Genomic DNA, 18,870 nt, shown 5'->3' on the forward strand with positions numbered 1-18,870 from the left:
GCGGGGCCGTGGTGTACGTGCAGAGCGCGCAGAGCGAGTGGCGCCCGCACGCCCTGCGCTCCTCCACAGGCCCGGCGCGGCGGCCGCGGGCGTGGAGGCGGCGGCGGCCGGGGCGGCGGGGCGGCGGGGCGGCGGGGCTCGCGCGCCGGGGCCCGCGTGCGCGAGCGGAGGTCGCCGTGCGCGGCGCGGGCCGCGGTCCCTCGGCTGGCGGCAGCGATGAGGCGCTGAGGCGGCCGCCGGCGCCGCGCGGCCGGCCCCGAGGACGAGGAAGCGGCCGGGCCGAGGGCGCGGGGCGCCGGCCTCCGTCAGGCGGGAGCGGCGGGTGCATGACGCAGTGACGGCCTCGGCCGCGGCGCCCGCTCCCCGGCCCCGGGCGAGGCCCTCCGGCCGCCACCCGCCCCGCTCGGCCTCCGCCGCCATGGCTAATGACAGCGGCGGGCCCGGCGGGCCGAGCCCGAGCGAGCGAGACCGGCAGTACTGCGAGCTGTGCGGGAAGATGGAGAACCTGCTGCGCTGCAGCCGCTGCCGCAGCTCCTTCTACTGCAGCAAGGAGCACCAGCGCCAGGACTGGAAGAAGCACAAGCTGGTGTGCCAGGGCGGCGAAGGCGCCCCCGGCCCCGGAGCGGGCCAGCAGCGGCACCCCGGCCCCGCGCCCGCCGCCTCCGCGCCGCCGCCCGGGGAGGCCAGGGAGGCCCGGGAGCCCAGGGAGGCCAGGAAGGCAGCGCCGCGCCGGGACAGCGCCGCCGCCGCCGCCGCCGCCGCCGAGAGTGCGGGCCCGCGGGCCGCCGGGGACGCGGCCAAGGCAAAGGCCAAGCCCGCGGCCGACCCCGCGGCGGCCGCGTCCCCGCCTCGCGCGGCTGCGGGCGGCCAGGGCCCGGCGGCGGCGGCGGCGGCGGCGGCGGCGGCGGCGGCGGCGTGTGCGGCGGCCGAGGCGGAGCCCGCGAAGGAGGAGGACCCGGAGAAGACGAACCTGTACCCGCCGAGCGGCACGCCGGGCGAGGGGCTGAGCCCCGGCGGCGGCCTGCGGCCCAACGGGCAGACGAAGCCGCTGCCCGCGCTGAAGCTGGCGCTGGAGTACATCGTGCCGTGCATGAACAAGCACGGCATCTGTGTGGTGGACGACTTCCTGGGCAAGGAGACCGGCCAGCAGATCGGCGACGAGGTGCGCGCCCTGCACGACACCGGCAAGTTCACGGACGGCCAGCTGGTCAGCCAGAAGAGCGACTCGTCCAAGGACATCCGGGGCGACAAGATCACCTGGATCGAGGGCAAGGAGCCCGGCTGCGAAACCATCGGGCTGCTCATGAGCAGCATGGACGACCTGATCCGCCACTGCAACGGGAAGCTGGGCAACTACAAAATCAATGGCCGGACGAAAGTAAGTGCGTGCTAGGGGGCCGCGCTGGACATCCCTCGCCGGGGGGCCCTCCCCGCCGGCCGCCCGGGGCCGCCCGGGGCCGCCCGGGGCCGGGAGCGTGGTTTCTCTTTGTAAAAGTGGTTTTCCTCTGGTGTAGCACCCCTTCGGGAGAACGGATAGAATCCACAGATAAGTGTTCCTCTGGGCAGCCCCTTTATCCGCGCCCGCTATTTGTCACGTCCTGCCCGTCTACAAGCGTCTCTAATTGCATGGTTTTGTAGCTAGACCTAGGACCCTTCCTTGCACTTTGCTTCCCCCCCCCTCCCCTTTTCCAATTTTTCCTTTTCCAGTGCACTGTTCGTCAATTCAGACATTATCGGAGCGTTAGCCTCCCGGTGGGGGCTATTAGGCTAGTAGAACCCAAAGCAAGTGCTGGTTCTGCATGTGCCTTGTGTTTGCATGTACCCCTAAATTCTCTGTATGGTGTTGGAGGTGCTCACCAGATCTGGTTTACAGAGTGGAATGCTGTTTGGTTTAAGACTCTGCCAGCCTGACCGCGAAAAGGTAAATTTAACACAAGTATGTAGTCGAAAGACTCCTCGCATTCTGGAAGAGCTTGGCTGCTCCCCTCCCTCTCATTGCTCTTCTCCCCCTCCCTGTCTCTACTGTTCTGAAACCCACCACAAAACGGGGAAAGAAGTATTTCCGTTTTTAGACCTTGCAGTGTAGGTAGGTTACATTTTTAGCAGAGGTTTCCTTTATTTGCTTTGTTAATATAATCCTTCTGTTGAAACAACTGTGTGGTAGCTTCCTGGAAAAAAACAAAAAAACAAAAAACTAAACCCATGGAATTGGAGCAGGAGGGAGGGCTCATTCTAAAGTCTCAATTTGGTGGAATCTCTTTGTTTTCTCTTTACTGTTGTAAGTTTTTTCCCCCAACACATTCTTCTGCTGGTACCTAGTCTGATCCCCCTTCCCTTCTCTCTGTGGTAAGCAGGAGACTCTTCTCTCCTTAATACTCTCCCAGTTCTTTTTCATTTTGCTTGCTTGCCAGGTCTTAATCTTTTCTTTGTATCCAGCTCCTCCCCAGGCCGCCCCGCTCCACCCTCCTCCACCATCAATCTCTGTCTGATATTTTGAGTTTTAAGAGCTTGTCTTAGGAGATCATCACGTGTGTGTGTTTGTGCACACACACTGACTCTTCCCACTAGTTCTTTTGTGTGTTGTCAGGGCATCTCTTTTGGCAGTCCTTACGGGTGACTCTCAGGCTGCCTGAAAGGCTGAGCATAAGGCAATGAGGAAAGTTCTAAACATGAACGTTTTGTGGGGGGAAGAAAAAGCCTAATTAATATATTGCCATTCATTACTGGATGAAGGCACACGTCTTAATATGCAGTTTAAAAAAAAAATCAATAGGCGTTTAACATTAAGCTGAAAGAAAACAAGAGGAGCTTGTTTAGATCTCATTCTCAGTCTTCAATGAGAGTTTCATTTATGTTTTTTAAAAAAAAAAAGAAAAACAACTTTTTTCATGGATCAAATCTGAGTATAGTCATGAACTCTAGAGCAGTTCATGGGAATATCAATATAGCTTGAGGGAATATCAATATAGCTCTCTGCACACTGACCAGAGTCATTAGTTGAGGTATAAACTTAAGGCGAAGACCCGTAGAAGTTAATGTCCTAAATCTTCTTTGATCTGCTTTCCTTGGTTAATTTAGCTTTCCAAGTTAAGTCCTCTCCTGTCCCCACTGTTTTCATCTGTCCTCAGGGAGGGGACAGTAGTCAGCCTAGCTCTTAGAGGAGTTGCTTCTCATGGGGAGGTTGTTGGAAAATACCACCTTATTCGTCAGGCAACCCAGTGGCTGAAGGGAACAGTATTCGGGGTGGTAAGCCACTTGAGTGCATGTATTTTATTTAGTTTTTTGAAAGGGATTTATTTATTTGAGAGCGTGTGTGCATGCAGAGGGGAGGAGGGAGAGTGGAGGAAGAATCTTAAGCGGACTCTCTGGCTAAGTGTGGAGCCTGACGCAGGGCTGGATCCCATGACCCTGAGATTGTGACCTGAGCCCAAACCAAGAGTCATCGCTTAACTGAGCCACACAGGTGCCCCAAAAGGACAGGTTTTAAACTCTTTAGATTGATCTTATGCTTACATTAATTTTTGGCACACAATTTGAGAATCTATGAATGATTTTAGGGAATCCCTTTCATTGTATCTGATGGAGAGAGTTTCTGTTAATCGTGTTTAATCGTGTGATTTTAGTATTCCTGAGAAACCCAAAGATCTTGCTTTGGGGGAATGGGAAGGCAGTAGGATTATTAGCCACCATGTATTGAGCCACCATAATGTGCTAGACACCAGAGCAGGCCCAATACAGACATGATCACAATAATCTTACTCCTATGCAGTAGGTAGTAATATTCCTAATTCACGTTTGAGGATATTTCAGGTCAGACTTGGCTCAGGCCTACCACTTATGCCGACTTCATTGGGATTCAAATTTAGGTCATTTATCAAGCCTCAGGCTTTTTCTACTACACTCCACATAGGTAGGATATTAGATGAGCTGGAGATTACTTAGTATGCTACTGGGACTAAAATTTGATATATTTTATTAATGGCGATAGCATTAGCCTTGTATAGGAATAACTGTACTTTATGGTTGGCTTCTATAAACTTTTTAATAGATGACTACACAGTGTTTACTTCAGTATCTGAAAAGCCACTTAATTGTTAACCCATTTGAATCATGCTCATTTCAGTGTAACTTTTAAGAGAGGCAGAATATGGGTATTATGTATGGGATTGAAGAGAGGGTCTTCCGTTAAGAATTTTGTTATTCTTTACAACGCTATAGTAATTTAAAAAGTCACTTGCCTCAAATATGTAGTTTTTCTCACTTAGATTTTCATAGCAACACTGTAAAATAGGTAAGAATTGTTGATACACTATTCCTGTGTGTGATTTAGAAAGATGAGCCTCAGAAAATCATGCAGCGTACCAGGACTTGTGTTGAAGTTTTCTGACCAAAATTCGGTTGTCCTTTTTTATTTATATTATCTACTCTGAGTAGTCTTTGTGTGTATGAGGGCCTGATAATCAGATGATGTATAATTTGGCTGTGGCTTGCTCAGTGTTCGGCTTTGATTTCCCCCAGGCTTCTACTTTAGAATGCTTATCTGGCCCCTTGTTTGTCCAGCTCCTTGAAAAGAGGAACCACAGGCGAAGGATGAAGTAATACACGAGAACACTGATGTAACTGAGCTTCAGTTTCCACTTTCTCTGGCCCCTTTCTCGGGATTTTCCCTATTTTGACCTTAAACTGACCTTTGATCCTTTTTCCTTTCTCACACCCTTTAGCTGGCGGTGGTGTTCAGTAGGAAGAGATCATGGTCTGATGATTGGTGAAGAGTAGTGTCGTGTGGGCTCAGAGAAATCCTAGGTGGCTTTACTTGGGTAGAGGAAGAAAAGGAATGCAGACGACCAGGGATCATGGGAAAATGCAGAACTATTCAGTTGGAGCTTCTCAGCTACTCCAAAGGAAAAGATTGGCCTGTTAGAATATAGATACCAGAATCATATATGTATTTTTGGAATTCATCCAAAATTTACTCTGTTCAGTTAAAATGTACAAAAAGAAAAGAAGTGATAAAATGGGTTGAGTCTAATAAGCAGATTATAATCCTATGATTTTTCATTAGTGTGGCAGTTGGTCAGCTCTGGCTGATGATAGCTTTCAGAGCAAAGAGTAGGATGAGGAAAATCCTGTTGCTTTTATATCACTACTGGAGAGATGTGGTGACAGTCCTTTCAGATGTTATAAACAAAACTTCCTTCTCACTCTAGTTCTGCCACTTTCTCTATACTCTTGGCATCCACAACGTACAAAAAGGAGTGGCTTGTTTAATGTTTTAATAGCTCTATCAGTCTTAAGGATCAAAGTCTGTTATTCCATATGTGAAAAGGTAGAAAACATTGCAAGTGCAGTAATAACGGTTTCTCAGAGTGCTTTACCATTTTTAAAAGAGCTATGTGTGTACTGCAACAGCAGTCTTCATAGGTTGTGACTGAACCAAGATCAACTTTGTAGGAAAACATTTGGTATAGTGAATTCATTTCCATGTAGTTCACAATATAAGGTAACTCCTTTAGCTGTAAAGGAATTTTATTTTAAATGGAAAGGGATTCTGTTTTTTTTTTTTTTTTTTTTTTTTTTTGCATGTTTACAAGTCTTCACTCATCTGTTGCTTAGTAAGCTGCAAAAATACCCTGCAAGGACTTAGTCACATGGGAGGATGACATCTGAACATGGAAGGATGGTGGACTTTGTGCTGCTATTCCATCTGGCTGGGATCCTGGATCTACCCCTACTCCTGTGTCCTTGAGCCAATTGCCTAATAACTCTGAGCTTCAGTGACTCCATGTGTACAGTGGTGTTAAATCATACTTGCCTTTTCTGCCTTGCAGACTTGCTATGAGGAGTACATGTAATTATGCATGTAAAAGCACTTTAAATTGTAAAGCCCATTGTGAAACTGTCGTTAACTATTTACTTATCTTAAAATTTTCCTGTTTTTCTGATTCTTTCTCTAAGAGTTCTGTGCTATTCCTGTCTTTCCCCCTTATAAGCTAGAGGGGAAAAAAGACGGAGCATGATCACCCACCCGTTTTTGATCTGACCACTCCCTCCTCCAACACATACATTTATTATTTTTTTTTTTTTTTGTTAATTTTAGATTTTATTTATTTATTCTTGAGAGATGTACACACAGAGAAAGACACAGGCAGAGGGAGAAGCAGGCTCCCTACAAGGAGTCCAGTGCAGGACTGGATCCCAGATCCCAGGATCACCCCCTGAGCCAAAGGCAGATGCCCAACTGCTGAGCCACCCAGGCATCCGGATACATTTCTTTTTAAACAGAGAAAATAAGTCCCAGAGGGGTTAAGTGACTTGTTCAACAACATAGAGCTACTTACTAACAAAACTGACTGGCATTTGATGCAATAGATTCTTATATCTGCAACTTTATGCTGCACTGCATGTAAAAATAACATATTCCTACTTAACTAATTGTGGTACTATGCCATTTTTGAGAATTGCTTGAACATTTATAACTTCTTTTTTCTTCTCCCTCTTACTCCTCTCATTATATACTTTGGCTTATCTGCCATTGTAGTTTAAATTTTCCTCCTTTAATTAATTCCTCCCTAATTTCCCTAGAGTTCTTTATTCACCTTCTCTTTCCTCCAACATTAAAGCTATTTTCCTAAAGCTGGCCTTCCCTCTCTTTTTGCTTAGTAGGAACTGTCTTTCCACTCTGCATTTCTGATTTACACATTCATTCTCTCTTTTCCTTTTCTTTTTTCTTTTTTTCCTATCAGGCTGCAAATCTACCTTTGTTTATCTTCTCCAATATTTTCTGAAGCCTGTGCCTTTCTGGCATGCCATTGGATTGATGTTATCAGCTTAGTTTTTATTCAATTTTTTGCTTTAGGCCTTTAAAGTGACACTAAATGTTTCAGTCTCCCTTTCACTTGAACAGATGCTTAGATGGTTTTCATAGATGCAGTTTACTACTATGCCTGCCTTTTTCTGCTGTGCTTGTATTCTACCTCCTTTCCCACTATGCCCTTGTTCTGTACCTGAAATGCTGTTTATAATTACAGGATGGCATTCATATCATTTATGAACCATATTCATAGCTTGTCTTTGATGGTTATTGCAGCTAGAACCTTTCTGTTCTAAAAGACTAAACAAAACAACAAACAGAAAACTGACAGATGGTTAACCTAAGTCCTTCCTTAAAATACTTTTTTTTCACACTTGTATTTCCTAGTCCAAATGCTGAACTGTTCTGCCACCTTTATTGGAATGTTTCATACATCATTATCACATTTTCCCAGAACCGATCCATAGTTCTGTTTCCAAAGATCTCGGATAGTATCTGTAGCCTCTATTTGCTCATTGAGACTGCTATAAAATTTTCATGAGTTTGGAATCCTCATTTTCCTCATTCAATGTCCCAAACCCCATTTCATTGCCAAGGCAAAATGTACATACTCTTGGTTCACCTTGTTGTGTTCTCTGAGTCCTCTTTGATAGTCTTTTCATTCATTTGTTCATTCACCAAATATGAAGTGAGTACTTGCCTTCTCTAGGAGCTAGCAATCTGAACAATGACACCACCAAAAAACCCTCATTCTCATTGGGCTTAAATTCTGCTTGAGGTAGGCAAGAAGTGGGAAAGATAGTCACTAAATAAGTGTATAAGTAAATATGTCACATGTTAGGTGGCAAATATTAAGGCAAAAAATAAACAAGAACAGGGTGATAAGGGGGTACTCTTCTCTTAGGACCAATAAAGTTATAAGATGGTATTTAAGTAGGCACTTGAATGAAGTGAGGACCTGGGTTATGTGGATACCTGCAAGAAGAACATTTCTAGTGAAGTCATTACATAACAAATACAGTGGCCCTGACATGGAATATGCCAGATATGTCAGAAAACAAGAAGGAGGCCGCTGTGGTTACAAGAGTAAGGGAGGATCATGGTAAGAGCTTCGATCCATGAAGTGGTGGGTTAGGAAGTAAGATCACATCATGTAGGATTTTGCCTTGTAAGGCATGGCAAGAACTGTGGGTTTTACCCTAGGCAATGGGGAGTAACTGCAGACATGGGTTCTGGGTATATATAGAGTCAGTGAGATTTGCTGATGGATTTAATGTGAGGTCTGAAAGACAGGAAGGAGTCAAGAATAGGTTTTTGGCTTGGACAATTGGAAGGAAATAATGATTATTTTGTCTTGCCCTAACTCTTCTGCCTTTTCTTCTCTTGCCCCACTTTTTCAGTTTCCATTTATAGCAGGTGGTTGACACTTATTTTGCAGCCAGAGCTACAGAAAAAAGTTCTCTGCTCTTCCTTTGCACATTCCTTCAATTTGGCTGTGCTTGCTGCTACTGTTGTTGACCTTAGAGCCCATCCTTTGTCCAGAGGCTTCATGGCTTCTTTGCACACTGTGCTCTCAGCCCTGCCATGGGGGCTGCCTGCAGGAATTACTGCAGGAAATCTTGCAGCATTTTGGGTGCTGTCAGCCAGTGTGGCCGTTCTGTCTTACATGAATTGCTCACTTAAGATGGCTTATAGAGACCTATAGTAGTAAGTAAAGAGGGGATAAATTTAGGATAGCTTAGGCTCCATATTCAATGATCTGAAAAATGCCAGAGGTATAGGAGTTCTCATCCCCTTGCTTTGGAGTCTGACACTGGAATTAGAAATAAAAGTACCAACTATCAAACGGGAACTTGATTGTGTAAAAATTAGAATATTGTATCGAGGACTCTGAGGAGATAGGAAGCCTCACTTTTGACGCCAGAGTAAAGGAGCAGCATGGAAATATGGATAGACATTAGGTTATCATGTATGAAATGGTTCTTAAAATTTTAAACCTGAAAAGTCAACATGAGCTATAGAATCCAGGAATCAATACTTTCAATTCAAATAACTTCAATTTAAGACTGAATTTTGCAGACCTCTGTTTCAGTTTTCCTTCTTTTCGCAACTTCTAATTGTAGTTTTCTTCCTTTTTTTAAAGATTTTATTTATTTATTCATGAAAGACACAGAGAGAGACAGGCAGAGGGAGAAGCAGGCTCCATGCAGGGAGCCCCATGTGGGACTCAATCCGGGGATCACAGGATCACGACCCCAGCCAAAATCAGATGCTCAACCTCTGAGCCACCCAGGTGTCCCTGTAGTTTTCTTCCTGAAGCTCATTTCTTAACTTTCTCCTCATCATTGTCAGAAGCCACAGGCGGGAACAACTTGAAACATCCACTTGTATTAGTTACCTATTGCTACATAACAAACTACCCCAAACCCTAGTGACTTTAAACAAAATCTGGGCACAGCCAAGCTTCATACTCTCTTTCACTCTCCCTTACCCTGCTGGCCAGGGTTTGTGGTCTCCTCCCAAGGCTTGAATGGGGTGTGTCTGCTTCCAGGCTCACTCTGTGGCCGTTGGCAGCATTCATTTTCTCGTGGGTTGTTGGACTGAGGACCTCAATTCCTTGCCATGTGGGCCTCCAACACAGGAGCTCACTCCATCAAAGTGTGCAAGCCAGAAACGCCCTAGCAAGACTGAAGTCCCAGGCTTTTGTACCCTAACCACAGAAGAGACACCCATCACCTATACTGTATTCTTTTGTTTGCAGCAAATCACTAGATTGATTCCACACTCCAGGGGAAGGAATTACACAAGGATCTGAAGGCCATTTCTTAAGTTGTTTCCTCCTCTGCAGTGTCTGCCCCTTAAATGTTATTGTTTCTAATGGTCTGTGCTTTGTCTTCTCTCTTTGCTCTAGTCATCACTTTTTCTTCCTGGCTGATGTCAATGACGTGCTTGGGAAGCACAGGTTCTTAAGTTAGTTTGCCTGTGTTCAGACCCTTGTTTAGCTACTGAATTGCATTCTGATTTTAGGCACATTTTCTAACAATTAAAGCATCAGCTTCCTCATTGGTATAATAGGAGTTAATGGCACCTAATTCAATAAAGTTTGAAGAGAGACGGATAATGCATGAGAAGTGCTCAGCAGATGATCAGGCAGGGTTTGTCGGAGCTCCTTGATCTGATGGACTGATGGATGTCTCCACCTGCATGTTCTGGAAGTACTGCAAACTCAACATGATCAAGACTCTAAGTTTCCTGCTGGAGGGTATAGGGCTTTCTGATGGGGAGAGGAGGGAACAGGTTTAAAATTGATCCTGTCTGTGGACTGCATTTATTTTTTTCAACAACTGTTTACAGAGTGCCCAGTATATGCCAGGACCAGTGCTGGGCACTGGGAGTTCTACAGCACTTGAGCCAAGGTAATTCTGTCTGCCATTCTGGAGGGGAAGATAGCCTTGAGTCCTCTGTGTGGTAGATGTTGCTGAGATGGACAGGATCCCATGGGAACAGGTCAGAGGGGCCCTGAATTGGTCTGCAAGCCAGGAAAGGTCTCCTGGAAGCAGTTCAGTCCGGAGGAAGTGGAGGAAATCCACTGAAAGTCTCTAAGTCTGAAAAGAGAACCATGTTTTAGAAGAGCATACCTTCTTTATCAACATGGAAATTGTGCTCATTTAAAAATTATTTCCTATCTGTGTCTGGTTTCTGTTCCCACTTATGATTTGCTGGTGAGATCCATCTTCTCTGTCTCAATTATTACAAAAGCCGGTTTCCTTTTTGTATCTTTCCTTTCCAATCCCTTCTATCCTGGTGATACGTTTCCAAAATACAGATCATATCATTATCCTGCTTGAAAATATTTGTTTCCTCCAAAGTCTTCATACGCTATACAAACTTTAAAAAAAATGTTTTTCATTTCTCATCATATACTTTCTCTTCTAGGCACTGGAGCCTTCTTGCAGGTTCTTTGAACCTGCATTTGCTTTCTGTGTGAAAAGGTGATAGGGAAGTTTTTCTAAGTTGATTGATTCTTGACTCAGTGCCTCTAAGCAGAATTACAGTGCTATTCTATCTGTTGCTGTGACACTTCGTAGCATTGATAGAACATTGTCCACGCTGGTGGGTTTCCTCTACTAATTGTGAACTTCTTGAGGATAGGACCCATCTTATGTGCGATGCTCCTTGCATCGGGCATCCAGTAAGTATTATATTTGAATTTCTACTGCGCTATTCCAATTGAGGTTTTTGATCACTTTATACCTGGATTGTTTCACAGTGTTATTTTTTTTCTTAATTCACTCTTTTCTGTGTACCACTTATATCCACCTCACATAAATTTATTAACATTTATAAAAATCTTACTCAAAAATATTTCTGAGTTTTATTTGTAAGGGTGCAGTTGATTCTCATGCATCTAATGCTCAGCAACTGCTTAGGCCCACACCACCTGCCCATTCTGATTTGCTACTCCTCTTTGAAGAAAACCACTATTTCTGCCAGATTATGTTCTTCCCCATTGCTGCCCTTCTCGAGACCAGCATATCTATGAATTCTTTGGTTTATGACTCCAACACCCCTGCTCCAGCAATTTAAGTCTTTTACCTTCTCTAAGATCTAGCTTAAATCTCATTCCCAAATATAGCCTTGAACTCTGTACCTCCACCAATCTCTTTTTTTCTCGAAAACTTTGTATACCTTTATTCCTGAGGAATCTTCTCCAGAAAGATGTAAGGACACAGGACTGTTCTTTAGTATTCTGTCCTAAGGCATAGCACCTTTAGTTGTCATTCATATTTTTTATTGTTTGTATATTAACACTTGGTGAATTGTACTCACCTGCCCCGCCCAGTACCTTACCCTGCTTCCCCTTATTTCCATCTAATTTCTAGAACTACACTTTTTGAAAGTCTTTGAGGATTTTTGTCCTGTTGTGACCATCTCCTTTCTGTGTTTACTGTGCTGTTTCTAGTCTATTTTCTAGATAAAAATAACCAAGGCCAATATGGCCTAAACTATTTTTAACTGCAAGTTTGGGAAGAAAGGTCTACTGTGAAGGTGGAATGAAGTTTCATGCCCTGCCTAGCTTAGAGTCAGTCGATCAGGTTACAGATTGTGGTAGAACCCTGCACATCCATGAATCTCAAGGGGGAAGGGCCTGCATATCTTCCCTCCCTCCCCCCAACCAGGGGCATGAGACTCCCCAGGGAACACATGTCACTTCAAAACAAAGCAACATAATAGACATGTTGACAGTGACCTCTTGTATCCTCTTTTGCATGACCTCAAGAAAGAAGAGAAGCTTGCGGCTAGCAAGCTGACACAAAGTTCAACATGGATATTGCATTATTCATGTACAGAGTAAAAATTTTCAAGAACAGATTTTTAAACTTCTAAAATGATCATAGTTCCGATTTGGTTTTAGGACTGTAATTTATTCAGAATTTCAAATAACATGAAAGGAAGTTTAAGAGTAATATTTAACAAAAGAAGGCATGGGTTAAGCAAGGTGAGAAATATTCCTTCATGATCAGAAAACCTTCAGCTGTATTCAGGCATTTAATCAGCTTGGGGGGAAACAGTTGATTTAACTGTTCAAAGAGGGTAGTGCAGATGACAGTAACTGGACAGTGCAATTTGGATTTGATCTTGAAATGCACTCAGACGTTTGCATGCTTAAAAAGAGTTGCACTTCCTAATTATGCTGAAGTTTGGAACTTAAAATGTATTTTCATTCTCTGAATACGGTTTTTGGGTTGGTAAGGAAAGTAGCCAGAGATTTCATATTTACTGCAGATAATTTATGTGCAAAAGAATGGTGGTAGTTTGGGGTGCATGCAACCCAGAGTATTTCATATAAGAAAATTTTCGCTAAAAATCATATATGATAATAGCATCCTCACCAAGAGCTTAGAAGTTTTTTCCAAGGTAGTTATGTAAGTGGCTCATGACTTTGTTTTGCTTCTGGACCCCTTTAAGAATCTTTTTTTTTTTTTTTTTTTTTTTTTAAGATTTTATTGATTTATTCATGAGAGACACAGAGGCAGAGATATAGGCAGAGGGAGAAGCAGGCTCTCCATAGGGAGCCTGATGAGGGACTCCATCCCAGGACCCTGGGATCACGACTTGAGCCAAAGGCAGATGCTCGACCACTGAGCCACCCAGGCATTCCCTCCCTTTAGGAATCTAATGGAAGCTGTGTACCTTCCCATCCTAATAAAGAACAAGCACATAATGTTTTGCTTATAATAAGGCCCATCCATAGACCCTACATTAAGAACACGTTATAAGAAGAGTTCTAAAGAATAAAACAAAAAAACATTTTTAAGCATTTAATATCTGGTTATGGTAGAGTAAGATTTCGTTATTCAGTTGCTCTTCTTCTCCTGTGTCTATAAAACTATGCTTTGGATTTTTATCCCTATGGTAGTAGTCAATTTAACTTCTCAAGACCCAGATACAGGGATATATTATAACTTATTATATGTACAGACTTCTGAAAGATGTTTGCCTCATACAGTCTGGATATAAAACAAAACAAAAAGTTAACTGGTATGTACCAAGGTAGAAACCTTAGTAGATGACCTTAGTACCTCTTCAAGCACATCTTGCTAGGTTAAAACTTGCTTTAGAATTCTAGGTGTGCAGTTCTACCACGAAAGACTGAGAACCTTTATCACTAATGATTAACACTGGATTGTGATTCTTTCTCTTTTTTCGCTTCCCATTATACGGTCTTATTCCCTATTCCCATTGTATATGTTCGTATGTGTTTTGCTTCTGCTTTGGTTTTTTACTTGTAGTTGGCATTTCTGTAAGATTAATTTGAATTTTTAAAAAATAAAATTCTTGGGGCACTTTGGTGGCTCAGTTGGTTAAGCATCCCAACTGTTGATTTCGGTTCAGGTTATGATCTCAGGGTTGTGACATCAAGCCCCAGGTCCAGCTCCTTGCTCAGCAAGGAGTCTCCTTGTGATTCTCTCCCTCCCTCTTCCTTTGCTCCTCCCCCTGCATGTGTATGCACACCTGTGCGCTCCCTCTCAAACAAAACAAAACAAAAAACCCTTAGTAACAGTACACCCAGTGCCCGGGATTAAGGACACTCTTACAAAAATGAAACTAGAATTCATATTGGTTGATTCTATTTATATTAAAAATAGTTCCTATAGTTGTTAGATCTGAAGCATCTCTTGATAGTTTTGGTAGAAAGTATCTTTAAATATGTAAGAATAGGGATCCCTGGGTGGCGCAGCGGTTTGGCGCCTGCCTTTGGCCCAGGGCGCGATCCTGGAGACCCGGGATCGAATCCCACGTCGGGCTCCCGGTGCATGGAGCCTGCTTCTCCCTCTGCCTGTGTCTCTGCCTCTCTCTCTCTCTCTGTGACTATGACTATCATAAATAAATAAAAATTAAAAAAAAATAAATATGTAAGAATAATTTGTTCATACTGCTAGTTTTCAAGAACTGTGTTTTGATGTGGCAAATAACAGTAAAGTATTTCTCTAATATATATATATATATATATTTACCCTAAAGACTCTTGGAGGTATTTCTTTCTCTTAGAGTTGTCCAGGGAAAGGGAGGACAGTAGGGAAAAGAGGTGATTATTGACAAAAGCCAGAAATGAAAATAGTCCTGCCAGCCCTGATCTGCTCTGGATTCTTGTTCTCTGGCTCGCTTTGAGCACTGATCAGAACCTCTCCCAGTCTCCTCTTCTTTTTTTAAAAAAATTTTATTTGTTTATTCTTGAGAGAAACAGAGAGAGAGAGAGGCAGGGACATAGGAAGGAGGAGGAGCAGCAGGTTCCATGTAGGGAGCCCGATATGGGACTCAATCCTAGGACCCCAGAGCATGCCCTGAGACGAAGGCAGATGCTCAATCACTGAGCCACCCAGGCGTCCTGCTCTCCCAGTCTCTTCATCTATGAAATGGGAATCATGTTGACCTAATTAAGAGGAGAAATACTGAATAATTGATTGTGGTAAGAAGCTTTTCATTTATTTTTTTTAATACATTTTTTTAAGATTTTATTTTTAAGGGATCCCTGGGTGGCGCAGCGGTTTGGCGCCTGCCTTTGGCCCAGGGCGCGATCCTGGAGACCCGGGATCGAATCCCACATCAGGTTCCTGGTGCATGGAGCCTGCTTCTCCCTCTGCCTGTGTCTCTGCGCCTCTCTCTCTCTCTCTCTCTCTGTGACTATCATAAATAAATAAAAATTTAAAAAAAATTAAAAAAAAGATTTTATTTTTAAGTAATCTCCATACCTAACATGGTGTTCAAACCCACAACCCTGAGATCAAGAATTGCATGCTCCACTGACTAAGCCAGCCAGGCATCCCTGTGAGAGAAGCTTTTTTTAAAAAAGCGATTATACTTTTAGCTTTCGGCAGCACCGTATCAAATTGTTGAGCCTTGGCTTAACTGCTCTTAACTCTAGACCTTTGTTCCTGTGCATTGTACTGGTTAACATTAGCATCACAAGTTAAAGTTCAGTTTTAGATTCAGAATTCTTGACTTGTTTTTAATGGCATATCAGAACTTTATTTTGTTTTTTGTTTTGTTTTAATTTCAATTCCAGTATAGTTAACATAATGGTGTTATATTCGCTTTGGGTATATAATATAGTAATTTAATAATTCTTTTTTTTTTTTTAAGATTTTATTTATTTATTTATTTATTTACGAGAGACACAGAGAGAGAAGCAGAGACATAGGCAGAGGGAAGAGCAGGCTCCCTGCAGTGAGCCTGATGCTGGACTCTTCTCAGGACCCTGGGATCACAAACTGAGCCAAAGGTGTCGCTCAACCAGTGAGCCACCCAGGCGTCCCTGATTCAACAATTCTATGCATTACTCAGTGCTCATCATGATAAATGTACTCTTAAATTCTTTTCACCTATTTCACCCAGCCCCCCACTCCACTCACCTCCCCTTTAGTGATTACCAGTTCCCTATAGTTACAGTTTTTTGGTCTCATTTTTTATTCATTTGTTTTGTTTGTTCAATTCTACATATGAGTGAAATTATATGATATTTGTCTTTTCTCTGAGTGATTTACATCACTTAGCATTATACTCTAGCTCCATCCAAGTCCTTGCAAATGATAAGGTTTCATTTTTTATGGCTGAGTAATATTCCTGTGTGTGTGTGTGAATATATATATATTATGTCTTTTTTCCCATAATCTACTCATGGGCACTTGGGCTGCTTTCATAATTTGGCTAATGTAAATAATGCTACAATAAACATAGGGGTGCATATATCTTTTTGAGTTAATTTTTTTTGTGTTCTTTGGATAAATATCCAGTGGTAGAATTAACAGATGGTATGGTAACTCTATTTTTAATTTTTGAGGAACCTCCATACTGTTATCCATAGTGACTGCACCAGTTTGCATATTTATCCAGCAGTGTATGAGGATTCCTGTTTCTGCACCTCATCACCAACACTTTTGATGTTTCTTGTGTTTTTGATTTTAGCCATTCTGACAGGTGTGAGATGATATCTCAGTTTTGATTTGCATTTCCCTGATGATGGGCATCTTTTCATGTGTCAGTCATTTGTACATCTTCTTTGGAGAAATGTCTGTTCACATCTTCTGTCAATTTTTTAATTGGATTATTTGGGGGGTTTGGTGTTGAGTCATATGAGTTCTTTATATATTTTAGGCACTAACGCTTTATCAGATGCATCATTTGCAAATACCTTCTCCCTTTCAGTAGGTTGTCTTTTAGTTTTGTTGCTTGTTTCCTTTGCTACGCAGAAGCTTTTTATTTTTATATAGTCCAGTAGTTTGTTTTTGCTTTATTTCTCTTGCCTCAGCAGACATCTGTAGAAAAATGTTGATATGGCCAATGTCAGAGAAATTACTGCCTGTTCTCTCTTCTAGGATTTTTATGGTTTTAGGGCTCACATTTAGAACCTTAATCCATTTTGAATTTATTTTTATGAATGGTATAAGAAAGTGGTCCAGTTTTACTCTTTTGCATCTGTCCAGTTTTCCCAACATTTGCAGAACCTTATTTTTAATTAAAATGAATCAGTTCTTGATTAGGTAGTTGGCACACAGTGCCTTGGCTCTGTGGAAAAACAAATGGTCAGTTGATAAGGGCATCTTGTGCTAAATTTCAGATTGTTGTGTTACACCATGGGTCATGAAATAACAGACGGGGGACACCTTGATCAAAGGATTTCTCTCTTGCCCCTTCTTCCCCATATCAACACTCCCTTCACCCTCCTTCAGCACCCCTATATCTTAGCAAAGTGAAGCCAGATGGCAGTGAATATTTTATTTATTATTAATTTAATTATTTAAGGTACATTTTAAAAATGGAAACTCTTAGGTGTTAATTTTAAAAGCTAGTCATGCATATAAATAAGCTAGTGCTTAAAATGATTGGATTAGATCTCACAAATGAGTTTATACTTATTTTTAGCTTTTATTGATACATACATAGTTTCATGATTTATTGGTATTACTATTTCTTTTTATTTACCATATAGTCTGTAACTTAATAGAAAGCTTTTAGAGCAAAATCCTAAAAGTTAATTCTTGTTTCCCTAAAATAAAGAGGAGTATTTGGGGTTAGCTATGTTTCAGCCATGTGTTGTGGCTGAAATTTTACCTTTATCTTTAATATATTATCATCTTGTAGTTATCTCCAATTCATAGAATTAGTTTGGTGTCTGTGCTATTGAATTTGACTTGTGATAATTGGGTTCATAGTGAAAAATGCATTTTAAGAAGCTTATGTTGCCCTTGTTTTAAGAAATTGCTTGTAGGTTCCACACTTTTTTTTCTAAAATTGATTGTTCTTAACATTGTTAACAGTGGAAACAAGAAACCATTGAGATACAAACTCTATATATTGTAGTATGTAGCTTTTATTTATTTATTTGAGAGATCAAGCATGAGGAGGGGGGAAGGGGCAGAGGCAGAGGGAGAAGCAGGCTTCCTGCTAAGCCAAGAGCCCGATGCTGGGCTCCATTCAAGGACCTGAGATCATGACCTGAACTGAGGGCAGATACTTACCCAGCTGAGCCACCGAGGCACCCCAGTAGGTAGCTTTTCAATATTGACGCTGGATAAGATCATTTTAGTCATTTACAAAGAAAATAAAGCTTATTTGAAAATAAGGAATGGAAGGGCATCTGGGTGGCTCAGTCAGTTAAGCATCAATCTCTTGATCTCAGGTCAGGTCTTGATCTCAGGGTTGAGTTCAAGCCCAACATTGAGCTTCACATTGGACATAAGCCTACTTGAAAAATAAAAAAAAGGAATGGAAAGGCAAGTGAAGTTAAACTTCTTGTGTTCATAACCAAATTTTTCTTATAGAAATGTATCTATCAGTGGACTGGGACATGGGCTTGGCACTGGCCGCCAGACCTGGGCTCTGGCCCACCAACTGACTAAATACATACATACATACTGTATCTATCCAGGTATTATATAGAAGAGTGATTCCTTTGAATTATACAATACTTTGAATAGTTTAATAATTTAATATAGCTTAAATGCTTGGTAATTTTTATGATTGCTATCTTTTTTTTTTTTTTTTTTTAACTTGGGAGGGACAGAGAGAGTATGCTGGCACGTACAAGAGTGTATGGCAGCAGGGGAGAAGGAGAGAAAATTTTAAGCAGAGTCCCTGTTGAGCGTGGAGCCCAATGCAGGGCTTGATGTCACAACCCTGAGATCCTGACCTGAGCTGAAATCAGGAGTCTATTAACTGACTGAGCCATCCAGCCACCCCAGTTGCTGCTATCTTTTCCAATTTGGGAATTGTGTATATATCTGAACTGTAAAAATCTTACATATAGAAAAGCATTTGCTCCTTTGTATAAAATCAGAAACTTTATACGTTTCTGATTATAAAAATAATACAGTGCTTCAAAATACATGAAGCAAAAACTGACAATAGAATAGCAGTAGCAAATTAAAAATTACAGGTGAAGATTTCAATATTGTTATAACCAAGTAGAAAAAAATAAGTGAGGGTGTAGAAGACTTGAACACTGTCACCCAACTTACCTAATTGACATCTGTTGAACACTCCTCAGAATGACCGAA

General features: G+C 42.4%; 1 protein-coding gene across 2 annotated transcripts in view; it reads left to right on the top strand.

The window, feature by feature from the left end:
* Nucleotides 1-323: 323 nt before the first annotated feature.
* Nucleotides 324-18,870, top strand: part of EGLN1 (egl-9 family hypoxia inducible factor 1) — a 57,364-nt gene continuing 38,817 nt past the window's right edge. Inside the window, exon 1 of one of the 2 annotated variants that reach the window (XM_072823083.1) lies at nt 324-1,378. In XM_072823083.1, coding sequence (XP_072679184.1) covers nt 419-1,378 — 960 coding nt within the window. In that variant the 5' untranslated portion in view covers nt 324-418. The remainder of the gene's footprint in view (nt 1,379-18,870) is intronic. The other variant, XM_072823084.1, reaches the window with a different exon arrangement.

This window comes from Canis lupus, chromosome 4 (genome assembly GCF_048164855.1).
Source record: "Canis lupus baileyi chromosome 4, mCanLup2.hap1, whole genome shotgun sequence".
Taxonomy (NCBI): Eukaryota; Metazoa; Chordata; class Mammalia; order Carnivora; family Canidae; genus Canis; species Canis lupus.